The sequence below is a fragment of the Aspergillus fischeri genome, genomic scaffold (genome assembly GCF_000149645.3).
Source record: "Aspergillus fischeri NRRL 181 1099437636247 genomic scaffold, whole genome shotgun sequence".
Lineage (NCBI taxonomy): Eukaryota > Fungi > Ascomycota > Eurotiomycetes > Eurotiales > Aspergillaceae > Aspergillus > Aspergillus fischeri.
Window position 1 is genome coordinate 885441 of NW_001509772.1, and position 15876 is coordinate 901316.

General features: G+C 48.4%; 7 protein-coding genes across 7 annotated transcripts, besides 2 other annotated features; 3 read left to right on the plus strand and 4 right to left on the minus strand.

Moving 5' to 3' along the window:
• Positions 1–1363: 1363 nt before the first annotated feature.
• Positions 1364–3543, plus strand: NFIA_035540 (putative C6 finger domain protein; the record flags this gene model as incomplete). The annotated part of the gene is made up of 4 exons (XM_001265882.1): positions 1364–1849; positions 1915–1935; positions 2044–2337; positions 2422–3543. 4 exons carry the CDS (start codon positions 1364–1366, stop codon positions 3541–3543), a joined length of 1923 nt encoding a protein of 640 aa, XP_001265883.1.
• Positions 2499–2791: a microsatellite.
• Positions 3241–3274: a microsatellite.
• Positions 3544–4700: 1157 nt separating the features above from the next.
• NFIA_035550 (uncharacterized protein) lies at positions 4701–5022 on the plus strand (the record flags this gene model as incomplete). Its single annotated transcript, XM_001265883.1, has 3 exons — positions 4701–4784; positions 4851–4916; positions 4987–5022. The coding sequence occupies 3 exons, from the start codon at positions 4701–4703 to the stop codon at positions 5020–5022; spliced, it is 186 nt and encodes a 61-aa protein (XP_001265884.1).
• A 353-nt stretch (positions 5023–5375) lies between these two features.
• slx4 lies at positions 5376–7867 on the minus strand (the record flags this gene model as incomplete). Its single annotated transcript, XM_001265884.1, has 2 exons — positions 5376–7007; positions 7061–7867. 2 exons carry the CDS (start codon positions 7865–7867, stop codon positions 5376–5378), a joined length of 2439 nt encoding a protein of 812 aa, XP_001265885.1.
• Positions 7868–9691: 1824 nt separating this feature from the next.
• NFIA_035570 (Bax Inhibitor family protein) lies at positions 9692–10762 on the plus strand (the record flags this gene model as incomplete). Its single annotated transcript, XM_001265885.1, has 2 exons — positions 9692–10221; positions 10279–10762. 2 exons carry the CDS (start codon positions 9692–9694, stop codon positions 10760–10762), a joined length of 1014 nt encoding a protein of 337 aa, XP_001265886.1.
• Positions 10763–11216: 454 nt separating this feature from the next.
• On the minus strand, positions 11217–11873 carry NFIA_035580 (uncharacterized protein; the record flags this gene model as incomplete). Its single annotated transcript, XM_001265886.1, has 1 exon — positions 11217–11873. The coding sequence occupies one exon, from the start codon at positions 11871–11873 to the stop codon at positions 11217–11219; it is 657 nt and encodes a 218-aa protein (XP_001265887.1).
• Positions 11874–11919: 46 nt separating this feature from the next.
• NFIA_035590 (alpha-amylase AmyA) lies at positions 11920–12855 on the minus strand (the record flags this gene model as incomplete). Its single annotated transcript, XM_001265887.1, has 1 exon — positions 11920–12855. One exon carries the CDS (start codon positions 12853–12855, stop codon positions 11920–11922), a length of 936 nt encoding a protein of 311 aa, XP_001265888.1.
• A 1993-nt stretch (positions 12856–14848) lies between these two features.
• Positions 14849–15445, minus strand: NFIA_035600 (uncharacterized protein; the record flags this gene model as incomplete). The annotated part of the gene is made up of 1 exon (XM_001265888.1): positions 14849–15445. One exon carries the CDS (start codon positions 15443–15445, stop codon positions 14849–14851), a length of 597 nt encoding a protein of 198 aa, XP_001265889.1.
• Between the last annotated feature and the right edge of the window lie 431 nt (positions 15446–15876).

The following is a 15876-nucleotide window of genomic DNA, read 5'->3' on the forward strand; positions in this document are numbered from 1 at the left end:
GCCATCGCAATTGCGGCCCGTTTCTTGTATATCCCCTCATCTTTGCGACCTTATAATGCACGGCTCTACTCACTTTGACGATCTTTCCTAATCCTTGAATGGGCATATATTGCCCTCGAACTATCTATTATCTTATGCCTTTTTCCTCCTCGCATTCGTGGATCTAACCATCTTGCAACATTTCATCTACCAACTCATCTCATACGATTTCACTATCGGTTTGCAGGATTCCTCTCGTCTGGATGCTCGACCATTTTCTTGGATTCCCCTATGTGCCACAATCAGTAACCGTACTGGAATCGTTCTATCAAGTATATCCAGTTATCAGCATCGCCCAGTTTCTTTTGGGTCGTTTGCAATTCTCCATTTCATTGCCTTTACACTAGGACTCATTGTTTTAATTCTGTATGGGCTGCATAGGACTCCGGCGTGGGAGGAGTTTGACTGAGGGAAGAGCGTTTGGCAGCATTTTTCTTCAAGGGGTTGGATTGGTGACAAATTTCGTGTCATGTTTGATGATATTGTCACTTCAGGGCCTTCTTGTTGTAACTTAGAATGCTGGTCTTTGACTTCCATTTTTGGATCTACGAACGGATAAATAGACGAATCTCAAACATGCGTCTGCTTTCATGCTTCTTGAGGATCCCCTGGTTCTTGGTTCCAGCATATCCTTTGTACTTTAGATCACCAAAACTTCATTATGTTTTACCGACACGACATCGTCTTTCATAACCTCTTTGTGCCAATGAAAGCCAAGACAAAGGAAGGAAAATTGAATGAAGGGTAAGTCAGGGCCCATTCAATGCTATTCTTTCAACATCAACATTTACCTTTGTCACTGATGCAATTCAGGTTCAAAACAATGTAATCCTTCTGGACTGCCTCTGCTTGGAGAGAGCGATAGGTCTCACAATGCTTCTTGTGCTTCATCGCCTTTCAACAAATCTTTCAGTGTGACGACCAAAGGTCTTTGGCACTTTGTGAAGCTTGCAGGTCGAACCAGCAAAACCGAAGTCTATTTCCGGCTCTACCCTCTTCATGACGGATTCTGAATGACCCAACCCCGTTGTGCAGTTTGACATTGTATGCTTCAGAATCCTTTGTTGCTACTGTATCTGAAGAAGTGCCAAAAATGAAGCCAATGTTTGGATTGCATAGCAGAACCCGTCAAGATGAGGTATAAGTACAGCTTCCTCTTTCTACGTCCGGAAGTCTCCAACAGAAATCAGTCCTATATTGCAATCAGCTATCGTCTCACTCACTTCCTTTCCCTGCTTTATCCGCTCACGACCAATTCGAAGTACGGATCCTTCCACGACCTTTGCACCAAGCGACCTCCTAGCAGTAAGTACACCAAGACAAGATGTCCGGGAAAAAGCGGAGAATTGACGATGTCGACAACAGCGACAATGGCAACCGGAAAAAACAAGCACGAGATTCAAATATAGGCAGTGGAGCGAACAGCGGACAGTCCTCTTCAGCGTTGACCGCTGAAGCTGTTGCCAAAGCTCCGAACATGACAGCTGTCGTTCCTAGCCAGACCGTGAGTGGTGAAGCCCTTAGTACCAAAACCGCTCCCGCAGAAGCTGAGCAAAGCAGAGACAAAGGGAAACAGCGGCTAGAACAAGTGGAGGAAGCTAAAGAAGCCGCAAAAGAGGCAGCAGGGGGAATCTCGGTCAACAACAAAGAGTCCACTGCAGGACCTTCGACTGAACCAAGCAAACAGGCCCGGGTGAAAAAGCAGCGTCGCAAAAAGACCGACCCAGTGCCAGACCCCGTGGAGACGGCTCTTAGCAGGATTGAGAAGAATCCTCCCAAACGTACCGACAGAGCCTGTGACAATTGCAGAGTAAGTGATCAATAACCTCTTCCTCCTTCTGTCTTTTCTGTCTTTCGCTACAACGCATGGAATAGATGAGTACGCAAACGGATACCGTGAGTGGGCTCCTCTTTCAATTCTCCTCGTGCTATTCTTCTGAGCTGCATTCCTCCTATTGCCCAGATTTCTGCTACATAGAGACTAACGACCGTCTTCTGTTCCAGATTCAGAAGTTGAAGTGCGACAACCAGCCCAATGGCTGCGCACAATGTGTGAAAAAGGGTATGCCCTGCACATTGACTTTCGCAACCCAGAAGACCTATGTTCGGGGAGCTCCCCAGGAGACTGGACAGGCTAGAGATGGGTTGAACCTTGAGGTTGAAAGGCTCCGCGCAGATGTCGACTTTCTTCTGCAAGATGTCCACTTGCTCCGGCGAAATGTCCAGCAGCTACAACTGGAGAATATGCAATTACGTAATGTGCTGGCTGGCCTTCAGACATCCTTTCCTAACCGGAATGTGAGTAACAACTCTTCTAACATTTACCATTCTGTTATGCTGTCGAACAGTTAGTGAGACGCGCAGATGCTGACTCGAGACTAGCAATTTCCTCGGAATCCTCCACCGGCTGGGCAAGGGCCTCCCCAAGCCCCCTACGATGTGCATGCTCAAGCCCAAGCGGCAGGGCAAGGAGCTGGCCGCATGCCACTTCCTGCAAACCTTCCTCCGGCTGAACAGGGAACACTCTATCCCACAATTTCCCCAGACCCTTCTCTGGCAGGGCAAGGAGCTGGCCAAATGCCGCTTCCTGCAAACCTTCCTCCGGTAGGACAGGGAACACTTTATCCCACATTTCCCCCAGACCCTCCTCTGGCAGGGCAAGGAGCTGGCCAAATGCCGCTTCCTGCAAACCTTCCTCCGGCTGAACAGGGAACACTCTATCCCACATTTCCCCCAGACCCTTTTCCGGCAGGACAGGGAGGAGGCAATCCCGCACCTCCTCCAGACTTTCGCCTGGTGGGACCAGGCCCTCTCAACTTTCCACCTGGTCCGAACCTTCCTCCAGTAATACAAGAACCTGCCAATTTCCTACCTGCCCCAAGAACCCCTTCGCCGGAGCAAGGCTCTTCCTCCGATCAATCCAGCGGTAGTAGTCCTTACCGGACATCTTCTGAGGCGAGTGCAGACAATGATAACACCAACTACAGTGCTACTAACAATGATCCAGCTTTCGCTAACCCGGTTTTTCCCCCAATGACCGAGCAGGGTGGTGGCCAACCAGCACTGGAAGCACAGCAACCTGGTTACCAGGACACTATGGCCGATGACACTGCGATGGTTCTCGATGATAATGATCTTGAAGAGTTTGTAGCTCAACCAGCTAACCCGAACGACTTCTATGACTTCATCAACGCCATCGGTGGTGACGACGGTGACAACGGTGACAATGGTGACAATGGTAACAATGGTTGGGATCCCATAGACACGTTAATGCTACCTGCTGACAGAAATCGTCTCGCGGCCTTCACCAATCAGCCGTCCTATCCCAGTGCTGCCAATACTGCGGGCCCAGCGACAGACCCCTTTACAATTGACCCTGCACAACTTACCTCGCAACCAGGTGATTACCCGCAGGTTGGACGTCCAACTACAACACTGGCAATGGCAGATGTTCCATGGGATTCACAAAATGGGAGAGACAATGACGGTCCTCAGCAGAACTAACCAACTGCCCTTGAAAATACTGACAGCAAGACGAAGCAGCACAACTTATATGTGTTCCCGAATGCTGAGCAAGCCGGCGTTAGTGTTCGGCGACGACAACAATGTTCAACATGTCTTGGCCATTTGGAATGCTGTACTGCATGGTGATATTTCTTGCACTCGATCTTCTTATCCTTTTACTTGACTCTGAGTTTAGCTGCGTCGCATATCCTTTATCCTTTTGCTTAGACATGGTTGGCATTTGTTGATCGACATTGAGGGGGCTACCCCTGATTGTCTCTCACTTTTAGATATGCCACTCATTCATTGTTCAGGTCCCCAGAATCGTTAGATAATCCTAATGTGATTGACGATGCTATTTGCTCATAGTGTGGTGATAGTTACATGACACGTCTCATCTGCATCCTGTCCTTCCTATTCTGGAAATCTTCGGGAGGCCCCAAGTCCACATCTGGTCTCCCGTGACATCACCATCGTCGATATTGGCCTCCACTGTCTGCCAGGAGCGTACACAATACGCCCTTCAATCTTGACTGTAAACGCAGCTGAAGGAAGAACTTTTCCTGAGAAATAACCAGCCACAGCAACTTCTTTAAATATACAACAAATAAGGCCAGCTTTCAGGAGTCCATGATTTAAAGTGCTGTACAATGCTGACATATGTACATCACTCCTTACTTGCTGCTCTTGAGGAAGTGTACCCATCACTTAGTACGCGTATCTCAATCAAAAGCAAAAAGTACCATATCACAAAACGCTCCCGAAGACTGAATATCTACCACAAGCGAAGACGGTCGCTGTTCAACCATCCAATCTGTATCCGCCAGGAAATCCCCATCACAGACTGATCTACTACTAGGTACCACCCATCCACGTCATCTCCCCTGAGGAAGAGGACTGCTCCTGAGTCCTGAGGGCACACTCCAGTGATTTTATACTCGCATTATCTATATATAGAAACCAATGCATCACCCTGAAGATCAAAGCAGGCGGCACAGCTACATATAAACCCATTCCACTTGAGCGAACATTCATTCGAAGCACAAGTATCAAGCACACACTCCTTCCTGACACGCTTAAATACTATCTTGCGCTCATTTCAACCACCGAACTCAAGTCACTCATTCTTTTCCCTTGATCTCAAGCATCCAGACATCATGAGATTCACATTCTTTGCTGCTCTCGCCCTCCTCGGCACTGCTTTCGCGGCTCCTACTGCGCCTACTACCTCCACGGCTACTGTATGCAAGGCCGGAAGCCATGCTTGATTTATTGGAATGAGAAAGATTGCTAATTTCGCGGTATAGATCCCGGCTGGTCAAACCTGCAAGAAGGACGGAAGTATGGGCGTCTGCCAGAGCGGATACTGCTTGGTGAGTTCCTCTACGTTCTCAGCTCTCAGGGGGCCTGAAGATGAATACTAATACTTGCGGGATGGTGCAGCAAGATGAGAAGGCTTCTTCTGGAGTTTGCAAGTGAAGAAAACAAATCCCGCCGAAACCGGGCTGTCATTATAAGGAAGGCTTTATATGTACGTCTTCAGAAGGCCGAAGCCATGTACTTTTAAATCTATTCGTATTAATAAGAACTTAAATATTGCGTACTGTCCCCATGGATATAATATATCTTTTATCGTCACTGAGAGGATCTAGTATAATTGAATTATAAAAAATGACATGTCGCCCACTTATGCTCGAACCAATCCCAGGGGTATCTTCCCAATTGCTGTATAGAAGTATGAAGAGACCAAAACTCCAGACCGATATGCTCCTAACCAATAATGTGCAAACGAGGAAAATATCTTCCAATGCTCGTCTCATAGCACACGATGGCTACCGTTCAGACTGTCTGCTGTTCTTTCGGAAACCGCAGCAGATGCCGTTGCTCTCACACCACTGCCTCACAAACTCGGCGCTGACTTCTCTGTCTTCATGGACAAGTCCAAGTCCCTCGATGTTGAGCCAGGTGGCAAAGTCCTCTAGGATGATGGGATCGTACATCAGGATTTTCTCATGCCAGCTAGGGCGCTTGCAGTCAACGGAGAACGACCGTGGCTGCAATCGCACAGCCTTGGTTATCTGGCTGGCCAGATCTGGCAGACGAGACTCTGCTGCAAGACCAAAAGGAGACGGTTTGGTGCCGGAGTCAGCATTTGTCCGCGTCGGACTGGATGGCGTGGATGGCGTAGCTGAAACAGACAGAGGCTGACTGCTCCTACTTTCTGAGATATGGCGCTTGTAACGACTCTGCAGCCGACTGGGAGATGGTATGACCTCATCTTCCGAATCCTCAATTTCCTCCACATCCGCGAATGACGACTTCGTCAACACCTGACTCGATCCGTCAGCGGCATGACTCGGTTTATCCTCCAGAGCTGTGCTCGATTTCGCCTCTTCTTTGAGACATGCGCTCGCCTTCCTCGTCTTCTCAGCTGCATCCATTTTCGAGGCTTGCTTGTTGGTCTGAGATTTGATTGTGCCAGCCTTTCCCGCCGAACCGTCGTCTGGTTTTCCGGGAACATCTTGGACACCGGTCCGCGTGCTCACGTGTTGTGCTTTCCAGCATCTTTCAAGCACTTCAATCATCTTCCTGCGACTCTTCATTGGCTTGAAACCGTACAATCTGACTTGTTTTAACAAATCAGAGTCCTTCCAATCAGCGAATCGTGGCCTTGGACGAAGTTCTGACGCCCCGCAAGCAGTTTCTCCCGGGTTAGTTTCGCTTGTTGCCAAGTTTTCCGTGCGTACATCGACTTCAACCTCAACTTCATCAGTGATCTCTACAGGCCGGAAAGATTCTCCCTGAGACACTGTGTCCTTGTCATTCTTTTCACTTCTGTCCGGTAGCTCGCCATTGGGTTTTGGCGGAAGCTCGGAAATGTCGGTAATGTCTACCATATCCAGCACCTCAATTTCAGCTAGGGATCCATCCATATCTCTGGCTGCGACAGACCACAAATCTCTTGGAGTTTGGAAGCGCGATACTGCAGTATGAGAATATAACCCAGACCCTGCCCTTGTGGTCGAAGAAGGCTTGCGGTTTTCAATCATACTATTTTCCGATGCGCGTATTGCCTTTTGCATATCTCTGAGCATCGTTGGCGAGTCTTCCCGCTCCAACTGACTGCACGTTCCGAAGATCAAATCCTGATCCTTCAAGTAATCGACGGCATCCTCAGGAGGAAGAACACAAGAGTCGATATCCAAGGATTTAGAGAACAATTTGCTGCTGACATCGTCTGAGGGGCTAATCATGGTATTTGCTGCATCCAAGTGATCTGTACAATCATTGGTGTAAAGGGCTGTCACACGGCCAGTAAGAGTTGTAATCTTTCTGCTTCTTTTCTTCGGCTTCCCTTCGGCTGCTGGGGCTTTCGAGGATCGAGTGCTGCGGACATTTGAACGGTCGCTATCAGCGTCCGGCGATGTCCGCTTAGAAGTTGATGGGGTTCGAGTGTCTACAAGCTGCAGAAAGGTCAGAATGCGTTGCACGCTGATGACAACCATAGAACACATACCTCAAGTCGCCTGCGCTTCGTTGGAGCGCCATCAGAAAGTTTCGAGTCACCTTGAGAATCGGTGGCGGCTTTCAAAAAGCCATATTCGGATAAAAGCTCGCCGAAGCGAGTCTTATTGTCCCCAGTATCATCCAATGCGACGGCTTGCTTGCCGGTGTCCTTGGTAGGCGTCCAATCTAGCCTTCTCTTCATAGCTACTTCAAGCTGTAAGCCATCCTTCTCCAACTCCAATTTGTTCGCAGGACTTTTTCCCGTCGAAACGTCCGCTGTCACAAGTTCCTTGGTTTTATCTTCAGATTTTGTAGTCTCGGTAATGCCGGGTTTCGTCACTTTCCCTGTAATCGTTTTGTTTTCCGACTTAGTGCACTTATTCGCAGCGTCTGTGCGCTTTTTCTTTGATCCTGTGCCTTTCTTGGACGTGCATCCAACGTGTTTCGGAATGGGAGGTTCAGGATGGTCAAAGAGTGTCTGTGACTCGTTCGTAGGTTGTTCTTTCGTCCGTTTCTGTCTTCCTCCTCGAGCCGCCCTCTTTCTCCTCGATGCAGCCAAATCATTCTGTTTAGTCCCTGTTTCAGACTCTTCTCTCGCAGTCCTCGACGAGCCCTCGTTTCCATCTCCAGTTTTGAAAAACCGCGAGCGCGTGGGTGGTTGAAACAGCTCTGACGCAGACGGCAAAGCTGAAGGGGACGAAGAGACCGGTGATAAGACAAACGCCTTCTCCGCATCACATTTTGGCTTTGCTAGAGTGAGAGAGGGAATCTGATCTGGTGAAGAAGAGAGAACGACCACGTCTGTAGCTGTATACATGGTGGCAAATGGGATTTGCGGCGAAGGACCGTACCCTGTCGGCAGGTCATTTGGTCTGATACAGAATTAGAGTCCAGAATATAATGTATTGCGGTGCTGCAAAGAGCAGCTCAGAAAATCATAGGTTAGTCCATTATTGAACCCGATGTCGCGAGTCTCGGAATGAATGAGAAGTGATAAAGCTGCAGCTTTGTCAAATGTCTTGGCGGTGCTGTGAAATTGCCACTTTAGGTACTATTGATTGGTGGGCCGGGCAACCTGTCCCATTATGGAAGGAAATGACCCTCGCAGCTACGAAACTACAGGGGCAACATAAAACTTCACGGAAAACTTCCTTATAACAATATGAGTGAGATATAATAAGTAGTTTGTTTCAGTTTTCGAGAACAAGACATATTGTAGTCCATCGCAACATTAGTGAGCATTGACGGACTGCTCAGTTTCCCATATCAGTTGCGCGCAAATTGACTCCAGCACACTCTGTCTTGGGTAGTGTGCAATACGAATCCATCATAGGGTCATATTAGGTAACAGGTAACCATGGACGCCGCACTGAGATTGTCACTCCACTGCTTTAGGAGGGTAGTAAAAGGGGATTGATCCTGAAGAACTTCGGACATGGTCATAGAGCGTTCACGCAGGTCGATCGAAACGGCATTTAGTTTTGCTCTTGTAAGTTCGAGCATCGCACGAAGATCCCGAAAGGGAGGAGATCATAGTCGTTGAGACAGGGAAGGCTTTGGATCACGTTGCCCCACGCAGTGCAATTGCACCTATGAGCGAAAGTTCCAGTCGTCGCTTCTCATCGTCCTGAGCGCCTAAAGCGCCCAATTTGTAGGCTTTCTTAATCTTCGAAACATCGGAGATTTCAGACAATGTCTCATCAGCAAATGGTACAGGAGAACCCTCAATGGACTGCTGCAGATGCGCCGCTACCGAGTCATGAGTAACATCTGGCGTAACGGAAACTTTCACCACCAACAGGTCTGTCGTCGAGTCTGTAATGCCGAATTTGCGGAAAGAGTCTGCAATCTGGTGTATTGTCAGTGATGTTGGTGAAAAATATATCGCTCGTCCGTGCAATCTGGGAACGCACATTGTTGGCGGGGCTCAAGGAGAAGACGATCTCCGAATGGACATTGCGCGACTTGAGACGCCCATTCAGATGATCATTAACCGCTCTGAAGATGGCAGGAAGGATATGGGTCCTTGAAAAGACCTTATTTCATTTCAGTATGCTTGCTCAAGTGGGCTTTCCTTATGTGGTCCATACCATGCTTGCGTCAATAAATGCATATTCGAAATCAGCATTGCCTGACAACAGCTGCTGCCGGAGAAATGGCGAGTTTTTCACATCACGATATAGAGCTATATGAACGGGCAGAGCTGACGGTAGATGAGGAAGATGTATGGTCTCAAGGGACAAAGTCATGGCGCGCACTGCTGTCTGATAATCGCAGATACAAAAAATGTCGGTGCAACCAGCCCAAAAGTCTTTCTTTCCCTATTCTGCAGTTTCTCAGCTACGGCATCAGATTGCCCATTTAGAACAATCGCAGTTGATAACCAGTAACTCCGATTCCTCCGCGATACAATTTCTCCTGCTCTATGCCCCTCCCCCACTATGTGAGCGTTAGTAAGCTATTGTCACATGATTGCGCTTCTCGAACGTTCGGGTTCCCGTAGTGGATGCCGCCGGAGGTTGCTGATATCACCAGCGCTTTGCTTTAAAGACCATCGTCATCTCTCCTGCTTTGAGCCATCGCCGTCATTGTTCACCATTATATCTCACACCATCATAGATTTGGTACACACATTTCAGTCATGGCGTTCTTTCTAAGGCGTCCGTTCGCCGTTCCAACGGCTCTTCGTCAAGCCCCTAAGGCTGCGAACACCGCTCGCTTCATCCACAACTCACCCATCAAGCCCGTTCAGTCGAAGCCTCTAGATCCCTGCTCGTCCTCAATCTTCGCACAGTCCAGACAGACCTTCCAGAATGCCTTCCGGCGCACCTACATGCAGCCGTCTTACGGTACAGCTCAGCGTGGCGACCTCGCCCAGCGCCTGCTCTACGGTGCGGCCATTGTGGGTGGCACTATCATGGCTACGAACTTCATCTTCAACCGTGAAACAAGAGAGGATGGCGGAATGCCTCACTACGAGCGAAGTTATTTGAACGAAACTTTCATGCACACCGGACTTGGTATTGGTATTATTGGTATCGCCGCTAGAGCTTTGCACATGAATGGATGGTCTTATCGTTTGATGGCCACCAACCCTTGGCTGGTTGCTGGTGTTGGTCTGGTTGCCAGCATGGGCACTATGTTCGGTACCTACTACACTTCTCCTGATAAGTAAGTTTTTCGAATGTCTTTCCTTCTTTGTTGGGTGGTATGCTGACGGATACTTAGCTACGTAATGAAGTATGGTCTTTGGGCTGCCTTCAACGTCACTCAGGCTGCCCTCCTCTCCCCTCTGATGTTCATGCACCCTGCCCTGCTCGCTCGTGCCGGTCTTTACACTGTTGGCATGATGGGTTCGATTGCGTTCGTCGGTGCCACCGCGAAGCAGGAGAAGTACCTCTACCTAGGTGGTCCTCTCCTCGCTGGTGTGACCATCGTTGCCCTTTCCGGCTTGGCTCCCCTCGTTATTCCCGCCACTGCCGCACGTGCTCTGATGTGGTCCGAGAAGATCTGGTTGTACGGTGGTCTTGCTGTCTTCGGTGGCTTCACCCTTTATGACATCCAGAAGATCCTGCACCACGCTCGCATGGCCGAACGAGGACTTGTTCGCAGGGATGTCGTCAACGAGAGCATCAGCCTGGAGTTGGACTTCATCAACATCTTCGTCCGTATGGTGCAGATCTTGGCCATGCAGCGCAACAACCGGAAATAAGCGTGATCTTGCTTTGAAGTGAAGCACCACACCTAGCCCGCATGGATCTAGCCAAATAGTGCGAGGGAGTTTGGTGTCTTTTGACTGGGCATCTTCGAGAAATTTCGTTTGCTGATAATTGGGTTACTGTTGATTAAGAACTTGTTTTAAGGGTGTATGGTTTTCGGGGATTCTCGGCTTTTCGCACCGCTAACAGCCACGCATGGCATCTGGTCGGCATACTATACCCTTTCTCTAGATCGGGTGTAGAACGCTTTCGCCACCGAAGTTTACACATTCTGGTATAGCTAGAGATAGTGGAAAGACAATCTCCACTCATAGAAAATGACAGAAGAAAAAGAGGAAAGCAATTTGCGAGCTTCTCATTCTGTGCTAGATGAATTGTGGTATGCTTCCGATTAGGATTGGGCGTAAGATTGCCATGGGTACATCACACCTAGACTGATTCGAAAGCTCATATAACAAATGTCTTCAAAGTCACTTCGAAAGGATGTAATAGGACACAACACCATAACATCAAGTAAGTCAAACAACCGATTAACAGTAGGCTCAAGGTAGGCCGATTCGAGAGCCTGCCACCCGAGGACTGCATCGTATTCTTCTTCAGATTAAGATATGTCGTTCCATTCGACCTTCCAAATCCGCATAGACCACTTCCTTCCATCATGTCGGCGGGAAAAAGGACCCGAGGCTCGCCCTTATCCATACTGACCTTGAGAAGACCCATGTCGTTAACCGAGTAGTTGGCGCAATTGAGCACATCCATGACCACAAATCCAGGTTCGTAGCCTATTGGCATGTCCAGCTCATATTTGCCGCTGTCCGTACCTTGAGTTGACAAGACCATCACGAGTTGCCGGCCCTCGACGCCTTTGCGGAAGCCCATCTCGCTAGACCCTGTGTAGATGGGGAAGGTCTGTGAGTCTACATATGCTGGATCGATTTGGGCTGCATGCTTGCGGATCCTGTTCAGTTCCGTGGCTAGTTGGTAAAGCGGAGCCTTGGTGTCGTAGCCTGATAACCATAAGGCTTCGCGGTTCTCCGGGTCATTGGCACCTGAGAAATGTTGTTCTTGCCCTTGGTAAATCATCGGTATGCCGTCGAACAGCATCGTGAATGTTAGAACGTTCTTAGCGAGCTGCGCCAGTGTTAGCCTATCATCGGTTGATACTTGTCAGGGTAACTCGAGTTCGCTGCCTTACCGCGATGTCATCCTTGAAGCTTGCAAATCGGGCGACGTCGTGGTTTTCCGAGAACGAAGTAAGGGCAGTAACATCAGAACATGTCTGTTTCATGACCTCTACCTGATTCGTCAGAGAGCTTGTGTTGCCTTTTGTAAATGCCTCCAAGATGGAATAATAGATGGGATAATTGGGGACGCTGGGGAGGTCATTTTGATATCCGCAGATCGTCTTCACGGATGGCTCGAAAACTTCGCCAGTAATGAAAGCGCCAGAAGCGTTATCGAACAAGGGCAAGAAGCTTGGTGTAATATGCTTCGCTGCATCCAGACGTAGACCATCGATTGAATACGTAGTCATCATTTTTCTAATCCAGTCCATGAGCATGCTCTGAACTTGGCTATCTTCTGTCTTTAGATCTGGGAGGGGAACAACATCATCACCTGTCCAGCAAGTTTGCGCCAATGGATAGTTGTCATAGTCGGTGATCTTGCAATATGGATGGAAGAACACTGGGTCATTGAATGGGCTGAGCGTTGAATAGTCAATGCTCGTGGCCGGGTTTCGTCCGTTGGTGATGTACGCCAAGTTGTTGACGACAGTATCTACCATCAAATACATGCCCCGGTCATGAACAGCCTTGCTCAAGTCTAGCATGTCCTGGTGAGTGCCAAAGTGTGGGTTTAGCGCATACATATCCTGGACCCAGTAGCCATGATAGGCTTCTCCGTACTGCACGCGTCCCTCGACATTCTGGACGATTGGGGAGATCATGATAGCGTCGAATCCCATTCCTTGAATGTAATCGAGGTGTTGAATTGTACCTCTCCATGAACCACCACAGCGTAGCCCTTCTGTGGTGTTGCATGGATGAGTGGTGGACCCATCCGTACGTGCAAATCTGTCTGTCATGGTCTGATAGATAGACCTGGACTTCCATGCACTTGTATCTGCAGCTGAGGATGACACGAGCAGGTCAAGCCCTGCAGTGATGCAAAGCCACTGCAGGATTCGCAGCGAGTATAACATTGCAGTAGAGATTGCCGATGCAAGCAGGAGAGGGCTGGGATGAAATTACAATAGAATGAATGACAATGACAAAAATGAAAGAATGTAGTAAGCAGAATCGAGGCTACAGTGCCGAGTCACTCTTCATGTAGATGCTGAGGAGTTTTTCGTATGGTTCAGTAACCTGCTGAACCCATGAGATCGTAGGGCTGACTCAGTATCGGAACGATTGTAGCAGCCTCTTGTAGGAATCAATAACTCAAGATAAAAAGGAATGTATGGCCGAATCTTCTGTTGACCACGGCAGCAACCAGAGACAAGGATAAACGAAGACGGTCCTAAATCGATACCATGGGAATGAGACATCTACCAATGGCAGACGCAGTGCCAAAAGAGCGAATGCGTAATGTCCTCTGAACAAGTGAATGAGAAGCAACGAGTGGATAAAAGAGAGATGGGATCAGCCTCATATGAATCGTAAAGAGACTGACTGAGGTTGGAAGGGAAACATTGGACGGTCAGCTGAAGGTCATCTTGGGGAAGTAAAGAGTGGCAAGGCGAGGAGGAAGGAGGAAATGGATCAAGGCAGGATGAGACCTGTGCCTTATGTTTTCCTCTATAAAGAGTTAAATTAGATCGCTACCCGCTCTTGAGTCCCAAGGTATATGGAGACCTTCCATTCGCTGTTTAGCATCTGTCGTTTATTTGTACAGTCTCGAGTCAAATGATTCTTCCCCCTACATCCCTCGCTTTAGAGTCCCCTATGGCCCTATCAACTGCATAAACCAACACGCTCGAGGAGACAAGGGTTATTCAGCCGAAACAGCTCACGGACTTTATATCAGCCAACCACGCATAATCTCTATGTGTCAGCAAAGGTTAAATTGAAAGCGGACTGGCCCCAAACTGAAGATATGGGTGCTCTTTCAGGTTCCTTCGCAAGCAGACGTTGTCACCGAATGCTCAGCAGGAGAACATTTAGGCGTTTTGCATGAGGCTCATAACATAGCTTCGCAAGATGTAAGCCCTCTAGAAGGAAGAACAGTTTGCTTGAATTGGGGCTACAACAGGTATTTTGCAACTCTGTAGACCAAAGCTATCAAATAGACGACTACAAAAACATCAATCGTCAAGTCGTCATACTAATATTGCAGGTTGTCTTACAGTCAGTTCAAAGCATGCAAGGGCGGCATTAACAAAGGGATGAAAGGGAGAGACACCGGCTCTTTTAATCGTCTCCCATAAGGTATTCTACTACAGTGTCAGATAGTCTGATGAATAAATGCATTATGAGCGTACGGCTTAAGTAGCTGAACAGATCTAAGATACAAATGCGTGGAATCCTTGCGGTGGTTTGTCATGGGGAAGCGTGACCGTTGCGGATCATTACTACCTAAGTCATCTCCTGCCACACCACAACTTATCTGCAGTCTTATCCCACCATTCATCGATCAAAACCCTAAATCCAGGTTTGGACGTTTTCTCAAAATGCACATTGAAGATAGAATCCATGCTTCAGATTACTCTGATGAGGACGGGCAATTTTGCAAGGGAATGTTATTCAATTGCTCCAAATATAGATTTCCCTGACTAGGGTTATGGTAACATTATGCATTGTCATCCGGGGAGAGAGAACCATCGACATCGTTCATTTCAATTAACCACAGTAACATCCAAGATCGGGCTCGAGCTCATTCAAGACTCTTCTGTGTCGCAACCAATGCTCTAGAAGTTGAGCTCCTTCAAGGTCGCCAGATGACGTCTGCTCACTTTCCTCCTACGAGAATATTGATCGAAACGGCACTGATAGTCCAAACGCTCCCTTTATCGTCCAATATTGTCGAGGTACATGCCGATTGAGACATCCGCGCAGTATTTGTGCCGTCAGGCGCTTCTCTCAGGAGACGACCGTGTCCACCGGTTTTGCTTCAGCTGCCTCGATTTCGTTTAGTTCGGACTTCTCAGGCCACAATTCGCTTTCAATGACTTTCCAGTTCAAGCCTGCTATTCCTGGAGCGCCGGCCATGTTTACCAGGAGGCACCACTGCTCTTTCGAAATCCTGTGGAAGGTTGCGAGAATGAGGGCCACCGTTTTCCACTCATGAATCCGTTTACCTGGCAGGAGGATTTCGATATTCTGCTCAGACCAGTCGCAGCAGTACACGTCAGTGTACAGCTTGCTGTCTTCCATCGGCCTGAATCCGAAATGCTTCACCCTCATCTGCATCTTGTGTCCTTTGACGGCGCAGAGCGACTCTCTCACCCGTAGAGATAGCAAGAGCGAATTGTCGGCAAGGCCATGCATGTTGACGAAGTGGACGCTCTGCGCATCAATCTTCAGGTAAGTGACACGGAATGTTTTGCGAGTCTTAGGATCCTTAGTTATCTCTCTTATTATCATGGTGTGCAAGATCAGGTCGAAGAACACATCAAGCTCGGAATCCGGCTGATGTAGCTCGCGGGTTTGCTCGGATTCAGAGCCACGCAAGAACATTTTGATACTTGGTGGTTTTTCTGGAGGCTTCTTGGGCTTTGGCTGGCAAGCACAATTTGGATCGTCGCTAATGTCGAAAAGGATAATCTGTCAGCGTTTCCACTAGGGACTCTGGCTACTTTGGGTTTGTAACTTGCCATTGCATTTCGAATCAAGCTTTGATGAAATGATGAGAAGTATGGCTATTCCTCTTTCAAAAGAGATTCTGTGAGTCGAGGTGAACGCTGAAGAAAGGAAGAAACAGAGAGGTAGGAGGCAGTGACGCGCATCTGCTAAATAAACAGTGCCTGGCTTCATTCACTGTCCTCACACGTCAATAATTCAGTGAATTCACGCTCAGGAGCTTACGGAACATCCCGTTAATACTCACACCAGACATCCATTGCACCTGGTCATAGACTGCTGATAGTCATTGAAAGCTTAGCTATCGT